The following is a 24,604-nucleotide window of genomic DNA, read 5'->3' on the forward strand; positions in this document are numbered from 1 at the left end:
GTGATCGATGCAGTGAGCAGTACTCTTTCCGGGGCGAAAACCATAGAGGTCAGGGTGCAGGTGGGCTTCAATTTTCCAGTGGAGGCGGTGGAGTATCATGCGCTCCATCATCTTTGAGAAGCAGGAGATGAGGGATATTGGACGATATTCATCTTGTCTGCCTGGTTTAGGGACTGGGATGGTGGTGGCAGTCTTCCATGAGTGAGGCAGCTGACCAGTATCAAAAGAGAGGTTAAATAGACAGAGGAGGGGGTTACCAGGGGTGGCAATAAGGGCATTTAACACATCATATGTGACGCCGTCATCGCCTGGGGCGGTTGACCGACCACGCTTAACAGCATTTAGTGGTTCACACTGTGTGAAAGGCACGTCGGTGTCTGCAAATAGGTCTTGGTACTCGAAGATGCGCTGTCGGCGTTGTGGTTGCAGTGCGAGGGTGAGGTCTCGTACAGCGGGTGGTAGTGCATCAATGGAGGCGGCCTCCTGCCACGTCTGGGAGAGCGCCTCAGCTCAGGCAGCTGGTCTGGGGTGGAGCGCGGGTCTAGCGTTGGTGCCCTGTTCCCTACACTCTTTCAAGACACGAGGGAAAATTTCATCCGGCCCTGGGGATTTTGTTTTTTTCAGTTTATTTATCTTCTTAAGAACATCCTCTTTTCTGATAGTGATATTCTTTAATTTCTCTTCTTCCTTTCCCTTAAATATCAGTTCCACCTCTGGAATTTCATCGCAAATTTCTTCTGTGAAAACTGATAAGAAGTAGCTGTTCAATGCTTTGCTTATGTCTTCACTGCCATTTATCACTTCTCCCCTCCCTGACTTTAAAGGCCCAACTTTGTCCTTGACCTTTGTCCTATATACCTGGAAAAATCCCTTGGGATTCCCCTTGGATTCTCTTGCTATTTTGATTTCATAGTCTCTCTTTGCTTTCCTTACATTTTTCTTAACATTCCTAGATAGTTCATTATACCTGTTTCTGAGCTGCTCCTCCCCTCCCTTTAATTTCTTATATATTCCTTTCTTTATTCCTATGTCATGTTTAAGTTTTCTGGTCATCCACCTTGGCTCATTCTTATTTGACCTAATTTTTCTGTGTGGTATATTTTGTTCTTGTGCTTTATGTAGTATACTAGTGAATATATTATAGTCATGATCAATTGTGTCATCTATGACCTCACCCCTTCCTACTGGGGACTGCCGTGACTGTTCCCAGGTGACCTCACCTAGGTACCTTCTTAACCCCTGATAATCCGCCAACTGAAAGTTTGGGACTCTGACCATATTGTCATTTGAATTAGGAGAGTCTAAACTGAACTCTCATTGTGTACATTGATCACTGTTACTAGTTCTTCCCCTACTGTGATACCTCTGATAATATTTTCTTTATTTGTTAATACTAGGTCTAATATATTGTCACCTCCTAGTAGATTCTGTAATTAGTTGTTTCAAAAATTGTTCTGTACTGCGTCTGAAGTCTTCAGATTCATAGTCGCCTACAATGTTGTCCCCAGTCAATATTTCTGAAGTTGAATTCCCCCATAATGCATAGAGTTGTTATATTTTGCTGCCCTACCATTTCCTGCCATATGGGCTGAGCTGCTTCTTTGCTAGACTTGGGGGCCTTGAAATCACTCCCATAATTAGTTTCTCTTCCTTCATGATTTCTACCCACACAGACTCGGTTCTCTTTCACCTTTATTGAATTATTAGTACAACATTTTAATGTATCCTTGACGAAGAGTGCGTCCCCTCCCCTTCCTACCTACCCCTGTCCTTGTGAAAAAGGTTGTACCCTTCTATGTGGTACTCTGATAAAAATTTTTGCTCGCCAGATTCATCCAAGTTTCGGTGATTGCTGTGACGTCTACATTCTGGTACATACAACCGCTCTCATAAGTCTATTTATTTCTAACGCTTTCCTACTGTTTGTATAGTATACATTTATACCTACTCTTCCTGGTCCTGTTTTACCCTTGTCCTGAGCAACTAATTTTTACTTCCCAGGACCTGCTTGTTTTGTCCCACTTTCCCAAACCCCTCTCTACTGGCGAAACCCCCTTCAGGTGATAATTTCACGCTCCAGGATGCAGACAACGTTTACCCCTCACGAGACAAATTGTGCTCCGTCGCGACCAGTACAGGTAGTCGTTGCCATAGAATCGTTGCCAGTTATCAATGAATGCCCAACCATTGTTTGCGCAATGTTTTCCAGTCAGCAATTAATAGCAGTACCCTGGACAGCCGATACGACCAACTCTTCTGAGCAAGACACCACATATATCAAGGATCCTCTATCTCTAATCTTCCCCAGCGCCTCCCTATGCCTCTTGAAAAGTTCCTCACTCCTAACCTTACCTATGTGTTTCCTCCCACACTAAGACATACTACTGGATTGGTACCCTCTCCTGACAAAACTCTGTCTAACCTCTCAGCTACATGCTATCAGCCCCAAGACACACACCCCTAGTCCTACGTTCCTATCTCTCGCACAAAAGCCCTATCCATAAACCTCACAGCTGTCACCAACTACCACGACACCTGTGACCAGATTTGTACAACTGCCCTCCTCTCCTTGATCCATACCGTCCTGCTCTTCTCTTCCTCTCAGCTTCCTGCAGCACCTGGTAAGAGGTTACTACCTCACACCCTGGTCAGCTTTCCTAAGCCTGACCCTAGTCCCCCTGGAGACAACCCTCTCACGCCTGCTCCTCCTTCGCAGGTGTCCTGCTAGGCAGGACACCTACCTAAAGGTTCCGTCCTGGGGGCTTCATTTTCCCCCCTTTGATGTCAACCTCACTCCTCAACTGCTAGCTGCCTTAACAGCGTGGCAAGGAGGTCGTCTTTCCCCACACTCCCCTCCTCTTCCCCCACGACACAACGATCCAAAGCGGCTATTTTCCTTGGTCTCTAACGGGAGCACGATCGGGCACGACCTTCTCCAAGCTGGGTCAGAGGTCAACTGAGTAGGAAGGAGAGGGGGCGGTGTAGCAGTGTATATCAGGGTGTCATTAAAAAGCTGCAATAAATCAAACATTAAAACAAATAGCGACAATGAAAGTATTTGGGTAGAGATTGGTGAGGGCAACGAGTCCGTAGTCATTGGTGTTATATATAGACCACCAAATTTGAGTAGGAACGATGGTAAATTGCTATGGGAGGAAATAAGGAAGGCATCTGATAGAAAACAATGTATGTATTCTAGAGCGTTTCAACTTTTCAGGCTTAGATTGGAAAAATCAATTTAAGCGATGTGAATCTGAAGAGATTTTTCTAGAAGCTAGTACAAAGATAGTTTTATATCAATTCATAAACTCGCCCACTAGAGGAAATAATATCTCGATTTAGTTCTCAGTAATAATGAAAATCTAGTAAAAGATGTTGGGATTGGAGACGAACTAGGAAACAGTGATCATAAAGCCATATATATTTTAACATAATGGAATGGCAGGAAGAAGGAAAATTCGTATGATCCCGGATTTTAGGAAGGCTAATTACGGTAGCTTAGGAAGGCCTGAGTGACCCTATGGTCAAGATTAATCCCCACACACCTCCGGAAACTGTCAACTTAGGACAGGAGAACCCCGAATTTAATTTAGCAGCTACTTATGAACAATTTATTGCAACAATCCATAATGCTCAAAATAAACACATCCCTAAAAAGAAAATTCAGATCGATACGGAACCAACCAAAATGGATGAATAATAGACTCTTAGATCTTCTAGGGAAAAGAAAGGGTATATAGAAAAGTTAAGAAGGCGAAAATCACTTTACTTAGTTACTATCAGAACTTAACAAGACAGGTAAAACAGAAAGTGGAAAGCAAAGAGAAATTATGAAATCAAGGTAGCAAACGAATCGAAAAAGAAATAACCCCAAGCTTTTTATCAACAGCATAAATCAAAGGTTAGAGATACAATAGGTCCTTAAAACTACGACAGGAGAAATGACTGATGATGAGTTAGAAATGTGTAGGACGTTAAATAGTCATTTTCGCTCCGTATTCACAAATAAAACTAGCACAGTTTCAGAAGTTCATAAAAGGTATATAACGACAGTATAGAAAATATGTTGATGAATATCAATATTACTAATGATATTGCTTAAAGTAATTAACAAACTGAAGCCTCATAAATCGCCTGGTCAGACAGGGTATAACAGAATATTAAAAAGAATGTAAATGAGTTGAGTAATCCATTAGCAGTTTATTTAATAAGTCATTAGAATCGGACCTAGTGCCAGAAGCTTGGAAACTTGCAAACAGTTCCGATTTTTCAAAGGTGATAAATCAATTGCATCAAATTACCGTCCCATTAGTCTCCGTCAATCATAGGCAGGATTGCTAGAGTCAGTGTGCTACAAAATCAAAGCCACTAGCAGAGCATTCAACTTAATTCATTCTTCTCAGCACGGTTTCACCCAGGGACACGTTCTTGTCTGACAAATTTGTAGCTTTCTCAGAAGTATATGAAGCGGTAGATAATGATAAGTCATATGATATAATTTATTTTAGATTTCAGTAAAGCATTCGATAGAGTCCCTCATGAGAGATTGATAAGGAAGGTAGAAGCACATGGAATAGGTGGATCATTATTAAAATGGATTAGGTCATGGTTAACTGGTAGGAAACAAAGTCAGCATAAATGGATTAAAGTCAGACTGGGAGTGCGGTCAAAAAGCGGAGTTCCCCAGGGATCTGTATTAGGCCCTCTGCTGTTTGTTATATTCATTAATGATCTTGATTTAGGTATAACTAGTAGGATTAGTAAATTTGCAGATACCAAAATGGAGAGAGTGATAAATTCAGACAGTGACTTTGAACACCTTCAAAGGATCTAGATACCTTACATGAGTGGTCAGTAAGGAGCCCCAGCAAATGAATTTTAATACTGATAAATGCAAATTACTACAGATAGGAAGACGAATACAAACGTTAAGTATAAACTAGGTAACACGGAAATAGAAAACTCAGATTGTGAAAAAGATCTAGGTGTATTTGTTAGCAACGACTTGAAACCTAGAAAACAATGTTTTAGCGTTCGCAACAAGGCAAGCAAGTTCTTGGGTTCATATCTAGGAGTGTGAGTAACAGAACTGCTGACGTTATCTTGAAACTTTTACCTAGCATTAGTGAGGCCACACATGGATTATGCAGTTCCAGTTCTGGTGTCCTTATTATAGAATGGACATAGATTCTTTGGAGAGAGAGTACAAGAAGAATGACAAAAATGATCCATAATATTAGAAACCTTCCATATGAAGAAAAGACTGAAAGCTTAGGCTTGCATTCATTAGAGAAAGCGTAGAGTTAGGGGAGATATGATAGAGGTGTTCAAGTGGGTAGAGTGGGATTAACAAAGGGGTAAAATGGAAGATGTTCTGAAGCTCAGTAATAACAGAAATAACTAGAACAAATGGCTTTAAAATTAGATAAATTCTGATTCCAGAAGGATATAGGCAAGCACTTTTGGTTTGGTAATAGAGTTGTGGATATGTGGAATAGGCTACCGAGTGCTATAGTAGGATCGGGGACATAGGGAGCTTCAAGACGAAGTTGGAAAGGCACATGGAAGTGCTGGGATGGGTGTGAAAGGGATCTGCCCTGTATGGGCCAGTCGGCCTCCTGCAGTATCCCACTTTCTTATGTTCTATGTTCTTATGTTAAACAAGTAATAGGTGTGTTTGCAGATAATTATACAATGTATTTAGTTTACGTAAGAATTAATATCATCTTATAATAATTTTAACTATTTACATGAGGATATATGTCAACGAAAACATTTAATCCCATATAAACCAGAGAAACTTAATTTTCTTGGTGTTTAATTGTTGGTGACTGATGCATTTATTAACCCAGAATATTCGCTGAGAGACCTTAGTTGTTGAAGCGCAGTGATACATTATAACATCAACAAGACTGGCAGCTCGAACAGTTGATATTTATTTACATGGATAACGAAACAGGACAGAAAAGATAAAACATTATCTGGTAACTCAAACAGCTGATAATTCTTCATTTACAGTAATAACGAAGCAGTGTGGAAAAAATAAACGTTATCCGGCAACTCGACCAGCTAGCATTTCTTTGTTTACATAATGAAGCATCAGGTGACAGGGATAACAATTAGAGTTTGAAGAAGCCCACAATTGGGTCAACAGGCCAGGATAGAAGAGTTTAGGCTGGTCAATATGGTGTAATCCTGTTGAGGTCACCTGTGATCTGTGGCTAATTGGCTGGTGGTCAGGTATGGGCTTTATATTAGTTCGGAAATATGAGAAATAAATATTAGTGTATCGATGTCTACCTCATTACAGACAGTAGTAGTAGTTTCATGAGGTCACTTGAAGATTAACCCTTTACTTACTCTAGTTCACCCTAACTCTAGCCTAACCTGAGATAACCTAACCTAACCTGAACTGACCTAACTTAACTTAACCTAATCTAACCTAAACTAACCTAAACAAGCCTAATCTAACCTAATACAATATAATATAATTCTGCCCTAACCTAACTAACCTAACCTAACCTACCAGATAGAATTAAAGTGGTTAATCTTTAGGTGAAATAAGTTTAGGAGTTACTTATTCTTACTTTTTCTCTTCTTTCTTCCGAATTTTCACTTGAATTTGATTACAAGTTAATTGCTTCAGGTTATTGTCCTCTCTCTCTCTCTTCTCTCTCTCTCTCTCTCTATCTATCTATCTATATCTATTTTTCCAGTATATAATTACAGGTTAATTATTCAAACTACCTGTTTTTATTCTTCCTCTCTTTATCCCCGACCAAAGGAAAGCTATAGCTAGGAGAATCAATTATGGTGACGTTTACTTCCGAGATTATTATTAAGTATTGGCTAGGAATAATGAACTGAAGGTAGCATGGTAGGCGAAGTCAAACAAAACCCAAGGGATTCTTCCAAATGTATCAAATTAAAACACGAGACAAGATTGAACCAATACAGTCAGACACCGGCGAGCTAACAGATAACGAAGGGGAAATGAGCAATAATCTGAACAGGCATTTTTCAACAGTTTTCAACACCGAAAATTTAAACATGATACCCGAGGCTCCGACTATATACAGAGATAGTGAAGAAAATAGATTAAGCGAGATAGTAGTGAATTGTAACGACAAGCTTTTGGTCATAGTGCCCGCGTAGCAAACCAGTGTACCTGGTTCGATCCACGTGCAGGGCAAGTTGTAGTAGAAGTTGTTTGTAGTATATAAGCATTAGATGTTGGTGGTGATAAAAAGGAATATCTCTTATCCAGTTGCTACCTGACCCAGGAGAAGGACGTGCCCCCAAGTTCTCCCGTAGTGACCAAGGAAAATGGCCGCCTTGGATCGTTGTGTCTTGGGGGAAGAGGAGAGTAGTGTGGGGAAAGACGACCTCTTGGCCACTCTGCTAAGGCAGCTGGGGCAGTTGAGGAGTGAGGTTGACACTCTAAAGGGGGAAAATGAAGCCCTCAGGACTAAACTCCTTCAGGTAGGTGTCCTGCCTAGTAGGACGCCTGCGGAGGAGCAGGCGTGGAGAGTAGTTGTCTCCAAGGGGACTAGGGTCAGGCTCAGGAAAGCTGACCAGGGTGTGGAATGTAGGACCCCTACCAGGTGCTGGGGGAAGCTGGCGAGGAAGAGAAGAGGCAGGAAAGTGTGGTGCAGGTAGAGGAAAGGGCAGTTGTACAAACCCTGCCCAGAGGTAAGGTCGTGGTAGTTGGGGACAGCCAGGTGAGTTTTTAGATAGGACTTTTGTACAAGAGATAGGAAACGTAGGACTAGGGTGTGTTTTCTGGGGCTGGGATAGGGCATGTAGCTGAAAGGTTAGACAGGGTTTTTGTCAGGGTAGGGTACCAATCCAGTAGTGTGTCTTAGTGTGGGAGGAAACGACATAGGAAGGTTAGGGTGAGGAACTTTTCAAGAGGTATAGGGAGGCGCTGGGGAAGATGGTGATAGGGGAGGGATACCGATAGTATGTGGTGTCTTGCCTAGAAGAGGGGTTGGTCGCGAATGGCTGTCAGGACATTGCTATAAATTGCCGACTGGAAAAACTTTGTGCAAACAATGGTTGGGCATTCATTGATAGCTGGCAACGATTCTATGGCAACGACTACTGTACATTCGTGACGGGTACACTTGTCTCGTGCGGGGGTAAAGACGTTGTCTGCATCCTGGAGCGTGAAATTGTCACTCCGAAGGGGGGTTCACCACTAGAGAGAGGTCGGGGAAAGTGGGGTCAAAAACAGGCAGGTCCTGGGAAGTAAAATTGGTTACTCAGGACAAGGGGTAAAACAGGACCAGGAAGGGTAGGCTTAAATGTATACTATACAAACAGTAGGAGCGTTAGAAATAAAATATACTTGCTGAGAGCGGTTGTATGTACCGAGAATGTAGACGACATAGCAATCACCGAAACTCGGATGAATCTGGCGAGCAATTTTTTTATCACAGTACCACATAGAAGGGTACAACCTTTCTCACAGGACAGGGAAGGTTAGGAAAGGGGAGGGTCGCACTCTTCGTCAAGGATACATTGAAATGTTGTATTACTAATTCAATAAAGGGTGAAATGGGAACCGAGTCTGTATGGGTAGAAATCACGGAAGGAGAGAAAACGAATTATGGGAATTTACAGGCCCCAAGTCTGGGCAAAGAAGCAGCTCAGCCCATATGGCAGGAAATAAGTAGGGCAGCAAAATATAACAACATATGCATTATGGAGGATTTCAACTTCAGAAATATTGACTGGGACAACATTGTAGATCTGAAGACTTCCGTAACTAGTAACGATGTTAGTAGCCAAATAGACAAACTAAAGAAGCCCTAATAAAGTCACAGTTGATGAGATATTTGCCAGAGTATTAAAGGAATGTAAGGAAGAGCTTAGTATGCCCTTAGCAAAGTTGTTTAACAGGTCCTTAAAAACAGGTGTAGTACCAGAATCCTGGAGGATAGCGAATGTAATACCGATTTTCAAGAGGGGGATAGATCACTATCCTCTAACTACCGCCCAATCAGTCTAACATCAATAGTAGGCAAATTACTGGAAGCAATCATTTCAAACTCTATTCGAAATCACCTGGAGAAACACCGATTGATCAATGGCTCCCAGCATGGCTTCACAAGCGGACGTTCATGTCTAACTAATCTATTAACATTCTTTTCATCAGTTTTCGAATCGGTGGACGAGGGGCACAATTATGATGTAGTATATCTCGACTTTACTTAGTATCGACAAGTCCAGACTAATTAGAAAGGTAGAAGTTCATGGCATCAAAGGTAACATCCTTAAATGGATTAGGGCGTGGTTACAGGACAGGAAACAGCGAGTGAGCATTAACGGCACTAAGTCCCATTGGAGCAACGTCACAAGTGGAGTTCCCCAAGGCTCAGTACTTGGACCATTATTATTTATTATGTACATAAACGACATAGATATCGGCATAGACAGCAACATAAGTAAATTTGCTGATGACACTAAAATAGGACGTGTTATTAAATCTGACGAGGACTCAGCAAAACTACAGGAAGATCTAAACAAATTTTTCGAATGGTCTGAAAAATGGCAGATGAAATTCAACGTGGACAAATGTAAAGTACTCAGTATAGGAGATGTAAACAGGGAAACCAGATACCAGATGAACAACGATGCCATAGAGAAATCCGACTGCGAGAGAGATTTAGGAGTAATGATAAGTAGGAACCTTAAGCCAAGTAAACAATGTGTTTTTGCTCGTAACAAGGCTAATAAATTACTTGGGTTCATACAAAGGAGTGTTAGTTACAAGACTAGCGAGGTCATCCTAAAACTGTATCTTGCTCTTGTGAGACACACCTGGATTACGCAGTTCAGTTCTGGTCACCATATTACAGAATGGATATAGAATCCTTGGAAAGAATTCAGAGGAGAATAACAAGACTAATCCGGGCATTAGGAACCTTGAGTATAAGAGACAGGTTAAAAGCATCTTAATTTTGCACTCCCTTGAGAGACGTAGAGCGAGGGCGACCTGATAGAGGTGTATAAGTGGAAGGCAGGGCTAAACAAAGGGGACATTACAAAGGTACTCAAACTATCCAACCAGGAGCGAACTCGTAACAATGGTTTTAAATTAGACAAATTTAGATTTAAGCGTGAAATAGGTAAACACTGGTTTGGAAACAGAGTAGTGGATGAATGGAACAAGTTACCAAATATTATCATTAACTGGAATACGCTGAATTGCTTCAAACATAGGTTGGATGCTCATATGAGCAATAGGGGTTGGGTGTAAACGGGACTCCCCAGTATGGGCCAATAGGCCCGCTGCAGTTTCCTCCATTCTTATGTTCTTATGTTCTAGACGCAGTACAGGACATTTTTTTTAAACAACTAATTACAGAATCTACTAGAGGTGACAATATATTAGACCTAGTATTAACAAATACAGAAAAAATATTATCAGAGATATCACAGTAGGGGAAGAACTAGGTAACAGTGATCACAGAGAAATCAGGTTCACCCTAAATTGGGAAACAAAAAACAATGACAATATGGTCAGAGTCCCAAACTTTCGGTTGGCGGATTATAAGGGATTAAGAAGGTACCTAGGTGAGGTCACCTGGGAACAGTCACGTCAGTCCCCAGTAGGAAGGGGTGAGATCATAGATGACACAACAATTGATCATGACTATAATATGTTCACTAGTATACTACATAAAGCACAAGAACAAAATATACCACACAGAAAAATTAGGTCAAATAAGAATGAGCCAAGGTGGATGACCAGAAAACTTAAACATGACATAGGAATAAAGAAAGGAATTTATAAGAAATTAAAGGGAGGGGAGGAGTAGCTCAGAAATAGGTATAATGAACTATCTAGGAATGTTAAGAAAAATGTAAGGAAAGCAAACAGTGACTATGAAGTCAAAATAGCAAGAGAATCCAAGGTGAATCCCAAGGGATTTTTCCAGGTATATAGAACAAAAGTCAAGGACAAACTTGGGCCTTTAAAGTCAGGGAGGGGAGAAGTGATAAATGGCAGTGAAGAAATAAGTAAAGCATTGAACAACTACTTCTCATCAGTTTTCACAGAAGAAATTCGAGAAGGAAATTCCAGAGGTGGAACTGATATTTAGGGGAAAGGAAGAAGAGAAATTAAAGAATATTACTATCAGAAAAGAGGATGTTCTTAAGAGGATGAATAAACTAAAGAAGACAAAATCCCGAGGGCCGGATGAAATTTTCCCTCGAGTCTTGAAAGAGTGTTGGGAACAGATTAGTGGACCCCTTGTAAATTTATTTACAAAATCATTAGACACCGGAGTTGTGCCAGACTTGTGGAAACAGGCAAATGTAGTACCCATATTCAAAAAGGGAGACAGAGCATCAGCGTCAAATTACCGGCCGATCAGTTTGACATCAGTAGTGGGGAAATTTCTTGAATCAATTATAGACGGATAGCATCAGATTGCATCTAGAGAAAAGCAAATTAATCTACGACTCGCAACAGGGGTTTACAAAGGTAAAATCTTGTCTAACAAATCTGCTGACTGTTTTTAGGAAAATCTTCGAGGTAGTAGATAATAACGAAAATTACGATGTTATTTACTTAGACTTTAGCAAAGCATTTGACAGAGTACCGCTTCAGAGGCTTCTGAGAAAAATTAAGGCTCATGGTATCGAGGGGAAAGTTTTAAATTGGATAAAATCATGGCTCACCGATAGAACGCAGAGGGTCAGCGTAGATGGTGTTAAATCTGAGTGGGGTCGTCGATATATTTCCAGCGAGCAGGGTTTCTCTTGGGGCATCATTGATAAGCATAATGAAGCAGAGCGGTCCTATCTTGGGGCCTTGGGGGACGCCGCACGTGAGTGACTGAAAAGTGGAAACAGCCCCTCGGAATCGTACTACTTGGAGTCGGTCACTAAGCAAGTCTGTAAGCCATGGTACAAGACTTCTTCGAAACCCGAGGTCGATAGCTTTGTTGATGATTAAATTGTGGTCGACTAGGTCAAATGTTTTGGCGAAGTCAATGATGGCGACAGCCACAGACGTTTTTCGTTTTTTCCAGATGGCGGTATATGTAGTCGAGAAAGCAGACTAGACAGTGAGTGGTGGAGGGAGTTTTCAGATTGCCAGATTGCTGAGGATCTATGGCACCTGTAATATCAGCAAAAGCCCAGTCATACACGAAACTTTCACAGATTAAGCTGGGTATTGGGTGATTGCAATGGGCCGTAGCTCATTTAAGCATTGTGGGCTGGTTGACTTCGGCACTGGTGACACGTATGAGGTCTTCCAGTCAGCTGGGCAACTTGCTTGGCTGAGGGAAGCATTGATGATGGAGCAGAGGGGTTTAGCTAGTTCTGGGGAGAACTCCTTGTAGAGTTTCATTGGTAAGTCAATAGGGGTGGTGGATCGCTTTAACTTCAGTTTGTCCAGACGTTTTACTACTTCAAATTCTTTTACTAAGTCAGTGGGAAAGGGGGCTGGTAGGTGAGCAGGAAGGTTGGTTGTGTCAAGCCTAGGGATCGTCTGGCATATAGTTCAAAATGGTTGTTTGATTGCTCAGCTGCGTCAACATTAGTGAGATGGCTAATGAAAGGGAGGGGGTGTGTCTTATTATTTAGTCCACAGAGTTCTTTAAGCTTACCATACCACTGACTGTTGTTGGTCTGCTTCAGGTGTTGCAACTTGGTTTAGTTCTGAGACTTCTTTGCAGTGTGTATTTCGCGGATGACTTGGTTGCGAAGGGACCTGTAGCAGTTGTGATCATTGAGATAAAAGGCGCTGTCTCTCTGCTGCATAAGTCTTTTGATCCGAGGTGTGATCCAGGGCAAGTCAGCTGGGTGTGATCTGATGGACTTCTCGGGGAAGAAGTGATGGTGAACTTCTGTGGTGGTATTGGTATAATTTATCCATTTGGTGTCCACATCATCCACACTAAGTTCTTCAGTCCAGGGATGGTGATCTATCAACTGCCCGAAGAGATGCACTGCAGAGTCAGTAATCGGCCTGTAGGTCTTGATGTAGGGTCTCTGCACTTGGCTGGTAGTGGCAGCTGGAGACCAGAGCACTGATAGGTGTGTGCTACACCCGATAGGAGGCATTGGTTGAGGTGGTTGGTACTCTGTCCGCTAAGTCAGTTAAGATAAGGTCAATGGTATTTTGACCGTGTGTGGGAAAGTTCACAACTTATGATAGTAGCAACTGGTCCTGGATATCAGTGGTGTCAATTTCGTTATAATCCCCGCATAATACTAAATTGGCTCATGGGTACCTAACTCTGAGGTGGTCAGAGGCGGTAATGAAGTGATTGATAAGAGTGTCTCTGGTGGGTGAGCGAGGTGGATGGTATGCCACACAGTACATAATAGAAGCAGTGTGACGCGGGTGGGCCCGTGGCACGACCGGTACCCATAATGCCTCCACATCAGCTGGGACTAGAACATCCAGGCGTAGTTTATCTTGACAGAGGAGGGCAACTCCCCTTCCGAGAAAGACATGATATCCCAATACGGCACTTTTCAGGAACAATTTGCCAAGCTTCACATATGGCAACTACATTGGCAGTGATTGATCGGACTGTGGTTGCCAGTTCGTCAAATTTATTAGCTAAGGAAGTGAGGTTGGAGAGCAGTAAATACGGGAGACCATACCATATTTGTGGAGCTTCAGTGTATTGGTATTGTCTGTCAGGAGTATGGTTCCCTGGTTTTCTAGTGGTGGTGATTGTCCTAATGGGGGTTTTGTTTATGACGCCCATGTCTACGGCTACGCGCGTGGAATATGTTTAGTGACTTGAGTCGCGCGATAACACTGCCATCAGGATAACCGTTCCTACGCCTTAGAAGGTACAGATAGCGTCGGGAGTAAGTAATTGGTGGACAGCTGTTGATATCTGTTGTTGTGGACGGACGGAAGTGTTTGTCCGCTGTGGCCATAAACTCACTGGCTGCGCTTTGAGGGCCTCCGACATTGGTAGGCATTCGTTAAAATTTGTCTAGTCGTAAACACCGCCAGTCCTTGTCTTCCGCACTTGAGGGGTCGCCGACACAGTACCCATGGTATCCGTAAACACCGCGGTGGTCCTTGTCAGTGGCACTTTGAAGGTGATCGACAAAGTGCCCACGGTCTGGTGTTACACTGTTGTGTTTTTGTGTTTTTCCTTGGAAGACACTATCGGATCACTGTTTGGTAACCAATCATTGCACTGATCACTTGAATGTTTTGCTGATAAATCGCGGTGTAGTGAGGTTGGTAGGGAGTTGGGATATAACAGGGGGGTGGGGGTAGGGCCAAACAGACTTGGCCTGGCTGACAATCAGGAACGCCTACAAAACACGTCTTGTCTCACTGAGGGCTGACTGATGTGTGTGTGTGTGTGTGTCGCCAGCCTCATTACTCGTGGTCCCCTAGTACTGTATAGTAAAGTGCAAGTATTTGTCAGCTGAAAAGTTTTGGACGAAGAGGCTTCCTGAAAATGGATAATTGCATAAAGTGTTTAAGGAAAATACGTAATAAACCATACTTCTTGTGTCTGTTTCTACAAGTCCCTTAACGTTATTAAGTCCACAAACAAGCTTTCAATATGTCACCATTCTCCTACAATCACCATATAACTTTCAGCTATAACTCAATAAATACGTCGGCTCATCACTCACGGCACCCACCACACAGTCACTCAGCCATTTGCCTGAGTGTCCAAGTTCTCCTCATTTACTCTCATTAATCATATTGAAAATTTTTCAAAATATCTAAATTTCATATTAAGAATACTCACATCTTTCGTGAAGTAGATTTTAGATTGACAGATATTTTATTGAACTCAGTAACACATAACAGTTTTGTTTGGGCCGGGGTTTGATATCAAACGATCTCACTTGTTAACACTTGCCTGAATGAGTGCAGAGTAGTCGCTGGTACCTTTGATGAAGCTGGGTGAGATAATAGGTAGTCTCACAGCGTGTCACCTTTGATACAGTCGTAGTTTTGAGTCATTGAGTCGTCCAAGCCCACCTGGGTTACACTTGTAATTATCTTAGCTTGTAAGTATACACAGGTTCTGTTATCTTCATTTGTGGTTCCTTGGTTTAATGTAAACACACGTGGTGATTTTCTAGTTATATTGGATGCTCTGGTAGTTACAGAATTGTTTGTTGACAGACTACTGAGCATTAGCTATTAGCTTGTAATTAGCTGGTAGAATTAGAGAGAGATACAGCCTTGGGAGCTATGCTCACACACGTCTCTTTGGTACGGTGTCTGGCTGTGAACTAAGGGAAACTGTGAACTAGGCGAACCTCTCTCTGTCTGCTTGTAAGGGGGTATGTAATCTATACGTCAACACAGAGATAAGAGGCTACACTCAACAGGCCTACTCTCACGGAGGTCTGGGGACATATATTTATGGGTTGTAACCTGTATCTGTGTGAAACTACAAATGTTTATGTGTGCTGTCCACCCTAGGAGGTGTAACAGAACAAATGCTTATGGAGCTTTATGCTCAATAGTCTGGGTGATAGAATGTATATAATGAATATATGTCCTTAGCCCATATTTATTATATAATACTGATTGATAGGGGCTAGAACAGTTCACAGTCATTGATTTATTTACAGTTTTTCTTTACTGCTTAACCTGAGGTGATTATGTCTTACGTCTAGTCCTTTTCAGCCCCCAATTTTCCTCTCCCCTCTCTCCTCTCTCTTTCCAAGCTCCTCTCCTCTCACCCTTCTTTCCTCTCTTATCCCGAGCTCCCCTCCCCTTTCCCACCCCCCCCCCTATTCTCCACTCCTCTTCGCTACTTCCTTTCCCCCCCTCTTCCCCTACCATGCCTCCAATTCTCAAGGTGTTGTACCCTACCATCTCGCCGCTTCCCCCATCCCTCTTCCCCCCTCTCTCTCTCTCTCTCTCTCTCTCTCTCTCTCTCTCTCTCTCACCATAGTTTTCTCACCTACAGGAATGAGGTACTAGAGGTGGACAAGTCAACAGGTATCGGGGACCTGGGACCTGTTAAGGGTTCACTGCCCTTGTGTTTGTGTTCTGTCTTCTTCCTCGTCTACTTTTCATTATGGAAAGGCGTCAAGTCTTCTGGAAAGGTGAGTTTAAGGAGAGAGAGAGGGAGGAGGTGAGAGGAGGAGAGTGGAGAGAAGAGGAGGAGGAAGGAGGAGAGAGGAGGATAAACAGAGGGAGGAAGAGGAACGTAGAGACGGAGACACACACACACATACAAATATATATACCCCTGTATATATATATATATATATATATATATATATATATATATATATATATATATATATATATATATATATATATATATATATATATATATATATATATATATATATATACCAGTCAGTACTGGACTTTATTTTCTCACTTGACTTGGGGTCTATTAAAGGTTAATAGATGGTAATGGCAGGTGGGCCTTGAGAAAAATCGAACCAGCACAAGAACACTTAAATCTACTAAACAAAATGAATTGTCCGTGACCCGTGGAAGGATAGCGTCTGTGACTGGGATGAATGAGACACACTGTAAGAACACTTATATTCCTCCAACACTACAAACACAATCAAATAATGGTACCAATATGCACCTCTTAACTTGAACTTAAAACACTACTCTGGGGAATAAAAGTTATACATGATATAGAAATTATTAGAAACTCAGGCAACAATAAATTTGAAGTATAAGAAATGTTGCTTGCACACATGAAGAGGCCTTAGGAGCTTTCAATAAAATAATATCCAGCACTGAGAAAATGGTATTCAAAAATAAGAAATTAATAATTCCACCATGAATAGGCCTAAAGGACTCAATATAATTATGTTACACCAACAGATGCAGGCCTTGGGTTTTCAACAAAATAATATCAGTCACTGAAATGATAAAAAATAGAAATTAAATACTCTACAATGAATAGGCCTTAAGGGCACTCAATATAATTATGTTACATAACAGATGCACACCTCTAACCTCTAGCAAACACTACTCTGAGGAACAAAGGTTATATTCAGAGATTGAAACTATAAAGAAATTTTAAATGCACACAGCATACATTAGTAACTGAAAAAATAATATTAACTACACACAAAATATTGTCACTATTATAAAGACGTTACTGGGTCCAATACCCGTGAACCATGTCCCTAACTAACACACACACAGATTCCACCTGCACTCCGTAGTCGTTTAAGGCACAACCAACAGGCACCCGTAGTTGAAGGCCCAAATCAGCCTTTCTCCACCTTGAAAGTGTACCTCTAACTCCTGACTCTTGGCCCAGTGTGCAGCCCTGTATCACTCAGCTGGCCTCACTCTTACCCCCAGTACATCCATGAAACGGAAGGGAGTGAGCCAATCAGACCTGTACAGTTGAAGAGCTTTAGCTTCCCGTTCAAAGGTTTCACTAGGCTGCTCGGGACATGTGGTGTTGTGAGCCGAGTGAGAGGCTGATGACCCCCACGATCGTCCTGTGATCAGCTGAACCCAGACAGCCTAGATTCCTCAAGAGATCCCTTTGATACCCAGCTAAACTGTGACAGGCCTACACTGATCTGTCCAATGGCGACAATCGCCACCCTCAATCATCATCTCTCAAGCAGATCAATCTCTCGCGGTCATCACTCTCCCAGTCAATTTCTCGCAGTCAAGTGGGTTCTGACGGAAACCACAAATGAACTCACTGTTAGCTCTTGTTAACTTTACCACTGCCCTATCTAACCCTGTCTGAGATCGAATGAGACTTACTTGTTATACTGCAATAGTGCAACACAGGTGACTAGGCACGTGACTATTTCTGTGGACGGACGCGCAGAGGATGTCCTGTAGGTCAATCAACTGCTTTGACTGTGAGGACAGCCAGCGTCGTCTCTCCAAGAAAGCGTACTTCACTAATAACTCCTTGGGACACACGTGACATTATTCAGACTGATAAACGATCTATAAACATAACATTCAATAATAGTCCCTTAACTTCACGAATCGCATCATTATTAATTCGGCAAATTACATTTAATATCTACGCCTTAGTTAGTTCCACAACCTCTCGCTATGCAGGGAGCGCCCTCCGACGACCTTAAAGCTCAGTATCGCTAATTGTGTGGGTGTTTGAAATTTGAAATTTCTGAATATTACATATATATATATATATATATATATATATATATATATATATATATATATATATATATATTTCATTAGCCCAATAAAGCACGTGGGATTCTACATATATATATATATATATATATATATATATATATATATATATATATATATATATATATATATATATATATATATAAATATATATAAATAATATATATATATATATATATTATATATATATATGGGAAGGAGGGGAGAGAGAGAGAGAGAGAGAGAGAGAGAGAGAGAGAGAGAGAGAGAGAGAGAGAGAGAGAGAGAGAGAGAGTTCGTCCATGACAATAGTTACACTCTGTTGCTCTTAACTGTGAGTGCCTGACCTACTCTTGTTTGTTGACGATATTACTTCCACCCACTTCTGGCCCACCCCAACCTCCTGCCCCACCCCGCCCATTCTTAGCCCACCCCGCCCACTTCTGGCCTATCCCATCCACTCCTGTCACATCCTGCCCATTCCTGGCCTACTTCGCCCACTCATGGCCTACCTTGCACTTCTGACCAACCCAGCCCACTCCTGACTCACCCCGTCCACTCTTGACAGACCCCTCCAATTTTTGGCCCACTTGGCCTACTCCTGGCCCACAAGGTCAATCCTGTCCCGCCTCATCCACCCCACCTATTCTTAACCCACCCTACTCACTCCTGGCTCATCCCACTCACTTCTGAACTAACCTACCCATTTCTGGCCCACCCCATCCACTCCTGGCCCACCCTACTCCCTTCTGGTTCAGCTCACCTACTCCTGGCCCACCCTACTCATTCTTGATCAACCCCACCTTTCCCTGTCACAACCCACCTTTCCTGGCCCACCCTACCCTTTCCTAGTCTACCCTACTCTCTCCTGGCCCACCCTACCTCTCCTAACCTAGACTACTCTCCTGGCCCACCCCACCTGCTCCTGGCCCACCTATCCTCCTGGCCCACCCTACCCTCCTCCTGGCTCACCCTACCCTTCCCTGGCCCACCCTACCCTCCTGGGCCCACCCTACCCTCCTGGCCCACCCTACCCTCTCCTGGTCCACTTACCTCTCCTGGCCCACTTACCCTCCTGGCCCACCCTACCCTCTCCCTGGCCCACCCCACCTCCTGGCCCACCCTACCCCTCTCCTGGCCCACCCTACCCTCCCTGCTCCACCCTACCCTCTCCTGGCCCACCCTACCCTCTCCTGCTCCACCCCACCCTCCTGGGCCCATCCTACCCTCCTGGCCCCACCTCTACCCTCCTGGCTACCCTACCCTCTCCTGCTCCACCCCACCCTCCTGGCCCACCCTACCCTCCTGGCCCACCCTACCCCTCTCCTGGCCCACCCTACCCCTCTCCTGGCCCACCTCTCCCTCTCCTGGTCCACCCTACCCTCTCCTGGCCCACTCTACCCCTCTCCTGGCCCACCCTACCCTCTCCTACTCCACCCTACCCTTCCTGGCCCACCCTACCCTCTCCTGGTCCACCCTACCCTCTTCTGGCCCACCCTACCCTCTCCTGGGCCCACCCAACCCTCTCCTGGCTCACCCTACCCTCCTCCTGGCCCACCCTACCTCTCCTGGCCCAATTCACCCTCTCCTGGCCCACCCTACCCTCTCTCTGGCCCACCTTACCCACTCCTGGCTCACCCAGCACATCCTGCCCTCATCCACCTCTCACTCCTCGTCTGCCCAGAGAGAGAGGAGAGAGAGAGAGAGAGAGAGAGAGAGAGAGAGAGAGAGAGAGAGGTTTCTTCCCAATAGTTTCTTAAAGAAAGTAAACAGCATTGGTTCATTTCTTGGTTGGAGGAGCACCTACCATCCCTCACCCCACCAACTTACTGTATATAACCTCACGTCTTCACCTCCTACGTAAACAGTCATTGTGTGTATGTACAGTCAGCACTATATTATCCTGCACTTTTACGGGCTCCTACAGTATGACACACCGGACCAAGAATTCTGAAAACACCCATGAGTCAACGCAGATGTTGGTAGCCCTGGCTTCCTGAGTTGCCAGTTACTCTGTAGACAGTATTTACCATAAGGTGTTTCAATGTGTCTGCGTGTACATGTGTTTGCTCTGATGGTCTGCTCTTTGCAGATCGAAACTGCTCTGTTTCTAACAGATTCATTACATTCTTTTAAACGATCACACTTCCTTCGCGAAATTCTTTGCTACACTGTGTTAAATAAAACTGACAATGCTTTTGCTTTGTGAATTTTACTACCAGTAGCCCCCAGTCAACCTCTATTCTTATCATACATTGTGACATGTTAAAGATATATAGCTCGTATCTTAACTCCCACCTTTCCGATAGCTCTGTTACCTATGCGTAATGTTGCATAACTTTCCTACGTTACAAATGTTTCGTGTTGTTTTTTTCTGGTTGAGGTCTTGTATTATGCCACTTCTCATCACTTTCTCAGATAGTGGTTATAATCATGAGTATTTACACAATTTTGTTGCATCTCGTAGTATGCGAAATTCCTATACGGCACCTCAGTTTCTAGAATGCCTGCCATTCCTACCGTATGTGAGTGACTAAACGTAGTACTACTTATACACCGTATAGTATATAATGCTATGACATTATCTGGTTTAAGTGCTATGGGTTTTATATGTATTCCTGATAATTTCTCTGTGGTTACTACACATGATATAAGGATAACAGCACATTAGTTTTACAATGAATCACACAATCAGAAACACCAACCTTACCAATACATGGCGTTAGTCTCGCAGTGTTCGTTGCGAGAGCCATCACACTAAGGGGTGCAGAATAATTTTTTGCTGACTGTACTATTGTGTGTATGAAAGTATTGTGCGTGAATAAGTGTTTATGTGAGTTTATGTGTACGTTTTTAGTTTTGAATGTGGGTTAGTGATAGATGTCACATATGCATCCGCATCCAGTGAGCATCCACAATTTTTCACATTCTCATCTGCATCCTTATCTCTTAGAAGAGGATGTTGCGGATTTGTAGAGCTTGGGATTTTTATAATATTTATATAATACAAATATCTACAAAATAAGCTACACAAACATTTTATCACACACACACACACACACACACACACACACACACACACACACATGAAAGTGACATAAGAGTGGGTAGGCTGGGCCAGAAGTGGGTGGAAGTAGTATCATCAGCATTGATAATTTATTTACGTTTTCTAACTCTCTCTCTCATATATCTGAGAGTTTTCCACTTTTTATCTGAAAGAAAATAACTTTCACTAATTACAATAAGGGGTTACACTCATGGATGATTCCCAAATAGCTGGAATCTTCGATCCATGGAACTCGCTAATAGCCTGGGAAAATTACCATTCCAAGAAATTCCAGAAAAAATCTGTTCATTCCGGCCATGGGAACGAATTTCCCATTTTCGTTTGTGACTTCGGCCTAATGTATTGGAAGAGTGCTAGGAGAATCACGCAAAGCAGAAGAGTGTTTCATAAAGTATACTGTAGATTATTATTGCACTATAATACCTGTTGATAAAAAGAACACAGCCTCCTCAGAGGCAGCTGTTGTGCCACGAATTGTAGTCCCAGCTTACACGAACTTTCCTCTGCATTAAATAGATTATGCCTGTGTTTTTCCGTGCTTGCATAAATAAATACAGTTCTTTGGCTGTGGCTGTAGCAACGGTGGTCCATGCCAGAGTTGTAATTTAGACGTGGAAACATTTACCAATACCCGGAAAAAATTCCATGCGGTTTTTCAAGGATGAGAAAATTCATCTCCATACTGAGATATCTCTCAATCCTGGAAGAGCACTGTACCAATTATTCCGGTTAACGGGGATCTCACAGCCACATCTGCATCCAATCCTTCACTAGTGTGTGTGTGTGTCTGTGTGCACAGGGTGAAGTAATGCGTCTAGTGTGGCAGCATTATGTTAGTGATAAGGTGCAAACACTGCCTGCTTCCTCTCGCTTTCAGCTATCGCCACTGGCTAACCTCGTGGCAAAGAGGAAGCAACTTGCATAAGCCTTCCCCGCCAGTACACAGCCTCTTCACCATCAAGACTTGCCTGCTCCTCGTGGCAACACACGGTAACTGGGTGCCCTGTGGGCCCAGGACAGACCAACCGGGGTTCTTAGAGTAGCAGGGCCCCAGAGGGACGGCGCATAGGCTCACTGGCATGGGGATACGTCCTGGCGCTCACCAACCACTGCCTTGCTCCATTGCGGATTAATCTTGGTAGGTATATGGCAACGGGAGTAAGCCCCAAACGAAAAATTCTGTGGAGGAGCCCTGCATCAGGCAGACATAATTACAGAGCTCCAACAAGACCCCAACGGCGGTATAGGCGGAGGAGGTGACCACCATGGGAACCCAACAACAACACCAGTAGACTTAGGCAATGCCTTGGACAGGCTACTAAGGCGAAACCCAACAAACTGGGCTATCGGCAGTCCATTACAACTCTCCTCTCCCCAGCCGTTCCAACACTTGCACCACTAGATCAGGAAAGGGAGAGCCAAGATGTTTGATTGCTTTTTTATCCTGTCTAACCACATAAATCAACCTTGTACAACCATCATCCAGCTCATCATACTTCTAATCATCATGAAAACCTTTATACCTTAAAAAGTCCTATGGCGACGGGGACAGGCAGAAATGATTGCCGGGAGTTTCTAGTCACAATTCTGCACATGGGTGGCATAGATAATATGGTCGTTTTTGCACTGGAATCTAGGCAGAAGTGTAATCCGGTCCTGTCTGTGCGACTGAACAGCCCTTTTGAGGAGCCACTCTGCTCACCCCACATGGGAGGGGCTAGAAAAGGTACCATAAACATAGCCTGCCTAAAGAGAACCTCACTGGGCAACTGCACCCAGTAAGGTCATCCTTATGATGTCAAAAACAAAATCATAATCACAGATCAAAACAAAACAGTCTACGCAACCTCTTATGGTCGCTGCATGGAATGTCATGACCCTTCTGGATACTGGCACAAATGAGCGTCCGAAAGAAGAATCGCTCTTGTTGCAAAAGAGCTGGCTAGGTATAACATTGACATAGCAGCCATCAGCGAGTCCCGGCCCCAGACGAGGATCGACTAATAGAACCAGAGTCTAGTCATACCTTCACCTGGAAGGGTAAGCCTACTGCAGAGATAAACAGCATTTATGGAGCTATCCTGCCTGTTGGGATCAACAGATGCAAGTCCTATTCATGGAAGGAGGCCTTTTACGCAAAACCACGACAGTGCTAACCTCTTCCCACAGAACATAAGGTTGGCTCCTTGTGACCTCAATGTCAGAGTTGGCAGAGATGCTGACATTTGGCAGGGAACCATAGGGAAATGTACTAGGCAAGAATCCCAACGGCCTTCTCCTCCTCAGCAAGTGTGCTCCACACAACCTCACAATCACCAATACCTTGTTTAGGAAGGCCGACAATTTAAGGGTTAGTGACAACACCTACGATCCAAACACTGGCATCTCATCGACTACATTATTATCAGAGAAAAGAGATCGCTGAGATGTCCTCATCACCCGAACCATGCATGGGTTAGACCACTGCGACACTGATCATCATCGTCAAAGACACCACTTCACATCGCCCTAAAACGGCGAAGGCAGTAAGACTCAGGAGGTGGTTTTAACACTAAGCGTCTGGAGGATCCAATGGTAGCACATGCTTTCAGAGAGCAGCTCGAACATGGGCTGATAAGCAACCCGACAACAAACAACCAAAATCCCAGAGCCGAATGGAGTATTCTCGACGCTGCCATGACAAAACCTGCAGAGAGACCTTCGATCACATCGAAAGAAATACGCCAACACTAGTTTGATAATTACCTGAAATCAATGTACTTACTGGGGAGCTGGTAGAGGCCGGTACCGTTCTTGCCTCACAAGCAAGATGTCACGGGTTCGATTCCCGGCCGGTGGAAGTTGTTTGGACACTCTTCCTAGTCCCTTGGTCCCTGTTCACCTAGCATAAGTTTGAAAGTTGAATTCGTATTCAGGGACAAGTTGTTGGAACTTCCAATAACTTGTTTAGATAAACCATTGACTCTTCAGGCTTCTACGCCCTCGACTCTTCAGGCTTCTACGCCCTTAACTCATGAGACATAAGGCAAGCATGAACTTAGCAGGCTTCCTGTTGGGCGCTGTAAACGCTTCTGCGCTTCACCTCACAAGGATGTAGGGGTGCCCAATAAATTAAAAAAAAAAAATGTACTTACTCATCAATGAGAAACGTGCGAGAACAATTGTCATTCTTGGACCAAAGCTGATACCTTCCACAAGAAGAAAACGGCGGCACAGCGCAAACTTCGTAATCTAAAGAACGACTACTTTAAAAAGAAGCATATGAACATAAAAATTGCAGATCAGCACAAGATGCGAATTTTTCAATGCCACTAAAAATTTTAAGGGCCAATCACTCATGGCGCAGCCACCCGACGGTAACTCCCTAATTAAAGATGAAGAAGGCATTCTTCAGTGCTGGAAAGCGCACTACCATT

At 43.4% G+C, this 24,604-nt stretch overlaps 1 protein-coding gene across 1 annotated transcript in view; it reads left to right on the forward strand.

Annotated features, from left to right (window-relative positions):
* LOC121873071 (sodium-dependent serotonin transporter-like) overlaps positions 1–24,604 on the forward strand; it is a 130,938-nt gene that overhangs the window by 12,850 nt on the left and 93,484 nt on the right. The window contains 1 exon segment of the mRNA XM_042376388.1: positions 15,939–16,077. Coding sequence (XP_042232322.1) covers positions 15,939–16,077 — 139 coding nt within the window.

Source organism: Homarus americanus, unplaced genomic scaffold (assembly GCF_018991925.1).
Source record: "Homarus americanus isolate GMGI-L3 unplaced genomic scaffold, GMGI_Hamer_2.0 scaffold11022, whole genome shotgun sequence".
Taxonomy (NCBI): Eukaryota; Metazoa; Arthropoda; class Malacostraca; order Decapoda; family Nephropidae; genus Homarus; species Homarus americanus.